This window comes from Protomyctophum parallelum (assembly GCF_964188405.1).
Source record: "Protomyctophum parallelum genome assembly, chromosome: 9".
NCBI lineage: Eukaryota > Metazoa > Chordata > Actinopteri > Myctophiformes > Myctophidae > Protomyctophum > Protomyctophum parallelum.
In genome coordinates this window covers 35,626,592-35,634,304 of record NC_139706.1, presented here as the reverse complement: position 1 = coordinate 35,634,304, position 7,713 = coordinate 35,626,592, and the positions used below count along the sequence as shown (strand labels likewise).

Sequence of the window (7,713 nt, the reverse complement as noted above, 5' to 3'; positions counted from 1 at the left end):
CTGGTCTATTTGGGGTTAAGGGCCGGGTTCTAATTCTGGATCAGACAGGTGGGACCCCGGCTGAGCAGTCCTTGAGAAGTTTCCCCTTAAATGAGTAGCCTAGTTTATCACTACACAAGTACACATTTTAATTAACCTGAAATTGATGGATGCACAAACTTGGAAAACTCCAAGAGACTCGGACAGCTAGTATAAATGACTATAAGACATCGTAAAATAAGCTGTGATTGCCTCTTTCTGTAGAATGTTGTTCAGAAGACTTCTATTTGTATTAACTCATTGTTAAGACAACAGGCCTTCAAGAGTTTTGTCAGTAATAGGTTGAAGATATTTTTCAGTACTATCTTGTGAAACTATTACAAAAAAAGATTAGCTTAGTATAGATATTGAATATAAATAGGAATTAAATAAAGGTGTAAACAGAGCTGTGACATTAACACTTGGAGTAAAACTAGAAATATTCACTAAAATATCTTTCATAAATGACAAAACTGTTATTCTACTGCCATCTAGTGTTCACTCCCACTCTTGCTCTCTGCCTCTCCCTGTCAATTCAATTAAATTCAAATGGCTTTATTGGCATGGGAAAACATGTTTACATTGCCAAAGCAAAAAGTTGAACAATACAATTAAAACAATGTGTACAATTGAAAGTCAGAATCTCCAATAAATGAATTTCTATGTACCGAGATCACTCGATGCAGATAGTGCAGGAATACACACAATGATTAGTCTTTAGGGTGGTTGTGTTCTATTTGATATCCTATCACAGCAGCTCACAGCTCTTGCTGCTGTATGTGCTTGCACATTACATTTTTATACTTACCACATACCACTGATATGGGAGTTTTTTTTTTGTCAGTCATGTTTTCAAAATCTTCGTGGGTGATTGTAATCTGTAAGTATGTGTCTCTGATGTCTTGATACAGTGGACAGATGGTTAAGAAATGTAGCTCAGGCCCAGGCCGTGGCGTAACGGTCTGGGCACCTGACTGGTGATCCAGTCGCAGTGTGCCGCGGGTTCGACTCCCGAGCCCGACACGGCCTTTACTGCATGTCGTCCCCCCATCTCTCTCCCGTTTCCTGTCAGCCTACTGTCTGTCCCTTCAAAAATCAATAAAAGGCGTAAGCCGCAAAAAATATCTTAAAAAAAAAAGAAAGAAATGTAGCTCACTTCATTTTGTGTGCAGTGGGTGCATAGTCTGTCTTCTTTGTGTTGGTTTGGCCACAGTGCTCAGGTATCCTGCCACAGTGTATTCTCTGTTTAGGGCCAGGTAGTATTCTACTTTACTCTGCTTTTGTGTTGCTTCTTTCCAATGTGTCAGTTTTCTTTTTGCCATTTTATAATAGGCTTAATGGGTTTTCTATCTGGTGGCTCCGTTTGTGTACAGAGTTCCAGGGCCATCCCATTTGGCTGAGGGGGCATCTCTCTAGTCTAGATGTTTCGCTTTGTCACTTTCTTTTAGGTTTTTAAGTGCTCTCTTTTTCATGAGTGTGTATCATCCAAATTCTGCCCTGCAACAAAAACGGTCTGTTCTTTCTTTTTGATTAATGCGATGAATCTCCTTGTCTCCATAATATAGATTACGGTTCATTCTGGTCCAGGCTATGCCAGAGTGCAGTCAGGCCTATTGTGAGGAATCGAGAGATAGCCTATTTTTCAATGCGACTCACACTATACGGCTATTGCGATTGAAGGTCGCAGTTACTACGAAAACCTGCAAAACTTGTCCGTCCGTTGGTAACTCCTTATGATTTATGATTTAATCCACGCCTCGTGACATCATGGAGACCCTTTGAGATCTCCTGGATCTGACATTGTGACATCACGTGACATCTCCATATATGGTTGTCAGTCCATCACGCTTCTTGACATCACACCTCGTGACACGCTCCATATGTCAATCTGACATCAAACACTCAAGACACGCTATATGTCGCCATGAACCCTGGCCATACCTGTTTTTCATTGTGCATTTTTTGTTCCAAGTTGATCCCATGCCACGAAAACCTGCATCTCCCCTGAGTCACGCCTCCATATATGGTCACGCCTTGTGACATCACGCCTCCTATAAAAAGTTTGAAGATGCTGCATAGTTCCCATTTCCCAACCTCAGTGAACATAACTGTAGTAGCCGGCCCTACAGCTGTATTACCATGTTCTGTCTGTCTATAAGGCTGATTGTAGATGTGAACCCATAATATGCCATGACCATTCCACCTGCAACCGTGAACCCCACGTCATGGGGTGCCAACTTCACGGAGGCACGTGACGTGACTGAGCCTAAGGTGAGTGTAAACGGCCAACGGGAGTAGTGGGTGTGGCGTCATTCTGGTCGTCCTACTGTATGTTGTCGACTACTATATAGGCCATTATTTGGGGAACTGGTAAGGCAGCTTTTCGTTTACACACACACACAAGTGACACAACGGACAAGCGGTCTGTAGGGCATCCCGCGACCCGAATTTACCTGAAATAAACTTGACCATTTAGGCATCTCAAATCAGCTGCGAGGTGAGTAGCCTAATTTAATAGAATTTAATCCACTATGAATATAGGACCAAGCTTTAGTTAGGCGTTAATGTTCACTTAACTGCACAATATAAAGTTTGAATGTTTATAGAAATAGACTTCAATCTGTGTAATTGAGTCGTTGCTGTAGCCTACAGCCCAATCGGCTATGCTATAGCCTATATATACTTTAGGCTACTACAAAGTGTTTTCTTACATGTTTCATTCGCCACCATAAGATGAATGCTTCGGGTTTAATTATAATGGATCATATATCGCGGCACCGAATATATAGGCTGGCGCTGCAGGTGCATGAAAAAAGTAATGATGTGAATAGTCCAGACTGCATGGGTTATCATTTCCCCCCACATCTTAACCGTTGGTTTAAAAGGCTGTTCTGCTTCCCTCATCCCCGTTCTTCCCAAAGTTCTATGTTCAAGAAAGACATGTTCGTCAAGTTCACCTACACCTCTGAAGCGCAACTGTTGGTCCCGCCTCTGCCCTGAGTAAGTGTGTTGTGGTGGTGATGATGATGATGTTGCTGCTGATGGATGTAGCCAGGTAATATCTCAATTAAACAAACCACCAAATCAAAAAGTGCTACTGTTTACTAGGCTACTAACACAGTAATGCGTGGAATTAGTCCTGCATCTAGCAGATGGCGCTATACATTTGCTTAAGTGTTGTCTATGTCAACTATATGACTTAGGGCCGGGGAAGATAGTGCTTTTTAATTTCCTCTAAAAAAACCTTAAAATATGATGTATAGGCAATTATGTATTAGGCTAATTATGGAAGTTTGAAAGGAACTTGTGTAACATGGTTGCCATATCATTAGATTGCATATGGGTAAAATTAATATGTAATTTAACTTCCATCATACAGTACAACTTAGGCCTAATTATATTTGCTGTGCTGTGCCTATATATCTCATCTCTGCAGAGACTTGGCTCATCTACTTAGATTTCTCTCTTTTTAAATGACAGAGTGTAGGCTACAAGTGACAACTGCACTTGTGGCGGATTTTTAGTAACAATTTAATGTACAGAGAATTCGGATGTAGTGTTGTTGGAAACTGTATAAAACCTTTTTTCTAAATTGACATGTGGCAATCTTTTTAGCTTTAAAAAATTAACCTGTGCCAACAGTGTGTCACCATTGACAAATTTGTATGTAAACAATATGTAAATATTGTATGTGTCATGTGTATGTATGTGTATGAACACAGGTTGAATGCTGACCTTTAACACAGTCCTATACCACTCCTCATAGCATGACAGATTGTATGTCATGTCCTCCGACAAGTCAGTGGCTTGTTTGTGTTTTTATCCCATCATGTGACCGTGACATTGCCACCCTCATTCATGCGCAACATACCACTAAATTACCATAGTTTGACATTTTTCAACTGCTGGCAATTGCACACTTTAGTTTAGACGAATATCCATATAAGTCCACACTAATTATCCATAATGTATAAATCGTTGATAAGGGGTCAGGGTAGATAGGCCTATTCGGGGAGGGGTCAGAATAAATGATAGACTTAGATGGTTATTCGTCTCAACTGCTCGTTTGTTATCTTCATCCCTTACTTTCCCATTGAATAGAGGGTATGCGCATGCATAAAGTCAATGGAAAATCGAGTCGCAAATCGAGTGGCAAAGTGAGTTTAACGTCGTTTAAAGCAGTCAGATAGGACTTTTCTGTTCGGATGTATGGGTTGTCAAGTCCAGAAAGTAGTTTTTTGCCACTCAGTAGGCATTTCCGCTTTACTACCGGCTATTATGATGATGTCACACGAATACCCTCTATTCAACCATATCTCTCTCTCTCTCTCTCTCTCTCTCTCTCTCTCTCTCTCTCTCTCTCTCTCTCTCTCTCTCTCTCTCTCTCTTATGATGGCCCCAGCCCCCCCCCCCTCCTCTCCTCTCCCTATCTCCAGCCATACAGGATGACGTTTAAGAACATGTGGGAGTACCTAGGCTGGTTGTACTACCAGTATCTGCTCATCACTGGCATCTATGTCCTGGAACCTTGGGAAAAGTCCATCTTCAACTCCATCCTATTTTCTGCCATCGCGATGGTGATCTACACCTCCTATGTCTTCGTGCCGATCCACATACGACTGGCACTGGAATTCTTCTCCGGGGTCTTTGGTGGTCAGCCTGAAAGCACTGTGGCACTCATGACCTAAAACAAAGAGTATGGATGAGAGGATGAAACAGGGTGCAATGAAGTACTCTTTGGCTCCGGCAAAGGAAGCTGAAGAAAGGAGGTTTGTGTGGATTATTTGGTAAATTAAAGCCTAAAGTATACATTTGGCTTTACTATTTCCTTTACCCCAACAATCCCTGGCCATTACCCCATGGTATTACAGATGTCACTGTACGTTACTTCCACAACCTTGTTGTGAAATGTATTGTGAAATGTTGTCTGTCGTTCTCCTGTATTTCTGTTATTCCTCATTATATTTGGTGTGGGATCCTGTATTAGTGCACGGACAGACAGACCTTTGTATTTTGCATTGAATCATGAACAAGCTCAAAGTCAAGAAAAAGCCAGAGACAAATAATGATGGATTAAAGTAAGACCAATTGCCATTAGATACTTGGATCACTTTATAACATGATGTGACTATATGAAAGTCAAGGTCAAAGCCATAACCATTCAAGGAATTCAAGAGTGAGATTTTGGAGGGAGGGCAGAATCCATTTGTACCGGCCGGCCCGTCGGCCGGTGCGGCCGGTGCGATGGGTCGGCCGGTCCGTGGGTGGGTCGGCCGGCCGGAAAAAACGGTAGAGGAATGACAGAGTTACCATTTGGGGGTCCCTGGGGGTCCCCAAACCTTGAGACCCCCAAAGACGCCCCCAGGGGGGCGACACGATTAAAAGGAGCCCACCCCCGTCCAAAACGGTAGATGAATGACAGAGTTACCATTTGGGGGTTCCTGGGGGTCCCCGAACCTTGAGACCCCCAAAGACGCCCCCAGGGGGGCGACACGATTCAAATGAGCCCACCCCCGTCCAAAACGGTAGAGGAATGACAGAGTTACCATTTTGGTAAAAAAAGAAAAAAAAGAAATACTTATTTTATTTTTTGCCGGCCGACCCACCCACGGACCGGCCGACCTATCCACGGACCGGCCGACCTATCGCACCGGCCGGCTCATTGGCCGGTACAAATGGATTCTGCCCTTGCTGGGATTTTGAACACCCGGCCCTTCGTGTCCTGTCTCTCGATCTGTACTTGGCATAAAAGCATAAAAATGCAAAAAAGAAATCTTACAAAATAAAATGAAAACGAATTCAAGAGTGAAACAACCAGGGAACTTTTGCACAGTTGTGAAAAGTATGTCCCATCCCTACCTGTTATCAAATTCTGTATGTAATAATGAGTTTAACAGTTGTATCTGATACACACAGCCCTCTCCCTCCTAGTCCCGATCTCCAGTGATTTAACTGTTGGTATGTATAACAAAGGTGTGCTCTGTGATCAGCAAATATTGATACAGGCTTTTGTTAATGACATAGCTTTGCTTGATCAACAGCCTCTGTAAGCAGAACAGAGTTTAGAAGGCTTCAGTCATGTGAAACCATAGAATCACTATATAGTTAAATTGGCCTGCATGAAAAGCAAAATCTTTGACTGGCCAATTTGTACTCTTTCTTCCTTAATTACAGTTTCATATATTGCTTATCTAATGCATGGATATGCTTATCTATTTGGGTTACGGGCTTCCTGGCTACAGAATGTAGATCTATAATTTAATAATTTATCAAAATATATTTAAATATACTGGTAAAGCTTGGCTGGTTACAATGTCAATTACCATTTATTTTTTAAATGTATACCAATGTTCTCTTGTGGATATATACAATGCATGTATAGAATTTGGCATTTTTGTTTCAATTAAAATTGTGTTTATATAATTTAAGTTCATTTCAGTTTTGCTTAATTTCCTGAATTTGTGAAATAAAGTAGTCTTTAAGATGGTTTAAGTCTTTAAGACAACCAAAGTTCTCCCTGCCTAGTTGCAGTTACAGCAGCCATTCTTAATGGGTCAATTTTTACACTCCAAGTTAAATTAATGCTCAGGATCTTTTTTTGTGGGGGTAGTAAAGTGACAAAACACATTCCTAACACAAGGGATTGTGACACATCTAATGCATTCATGAGGGACACAATAAGAGGCAGAACCATCCAACCGGTTCCCCCTTTTCACACAAGTAAGAATGAATCCCCAGAGGTCTTGTTTCCTCCACCCCAATAACCTCCTGTATTGTCCACAGACCACACATGCCGGTAGGAGGATCTTTCATGTGGTTGCTTACTGTTTTACTGGAGCAGTCACAGTGACACATTTGAACTCATGGCTATAAAAACAAATACTTGAGCTATTACAGGGGTAAAGTGATGAAACAGTGGCTAATGTTTTTGTATATTAATACGATCTCTCATTCACAAAGAAAACAACAGAGGGAATAACGGGCAAAGGAATTGTCTGGCTATCACGTGGGTTACTAAATTTAGGATTTGTAACTAGACACCACCATCTCATTTTGTTCTTCAGGGTGTTGGAACACGATACAATGCTCTCAATTCTCAACCTAAATACAGAAGCTGCCAAGCTGCCAATTGAAATCTGCTTATGGTTCTGTTCCATTTTGTTGCATCCTAATTGGGTTCTGTTGTGTCCTCAGCCTGTATGAGTTGTTTTAGTAGTAGTTGTTAACATAAATAAATTATAAATATAATATTTAATAATGCATGGACTACCATGCAATGCTAGTAGAGTTTGGAAGGGTTAAGCTTTAGGGTCTTTGAATCACTGTAATTTGTTTGCAGTTCCTGCAATGAGGACAGAGGGCAGAGTTTATCTACCTAATGACCAGGCATAAACAAACAAAGCTGTCAACTAACATTGCAGGTTATTGTTTGTGTTGCTTTTAGATCCTACTCCATCATTGTTTCCCACAAGAAAACTTGAGTACTTAACTGTCAGGCACATGAGAGACGTGCACACACACACACACACACACACACACACACACACACACTGTCTCTCTCTCTCTCTCTGACCAATAATACTACATTGTTCAACCCCAGTAAACAGATGTGTGGTATTACAAACATTTGTGTCTCTGGTAATGGCTTAATGCTATTGTTGATGTACTGTGATGGAGTCAGTCGACAGTGGACAG

The 7,713-nt window shown here is 41.4% G+C and overlaps 1 protein-coding gene across 1 annotated transcript; it reads left to right on the top strand.

Annotated features, from left to right (window-relative positions):
* Nucleotides 1-4,463: 4,463 nt before the first annotated feature.
* sptssb (serine palmitoyltransferase, small subunit B) lies at nt 4,464-4,706 on the top strand (the record flags this gene model as incomplete). The annotated part of the gene is made up of 1 exon (XM_083773001.1): nt 4,464-4,706. One exon carries the CDS (start codon nt 4,464-4,466, stop codon nt 4,704-4,706), a length of 243 nt encoding a protein of 80 aa, XP_083629127.1.
* Between the last annotated feature and the right edge of the window lie 3,007 nt (nt 4,707-7,713).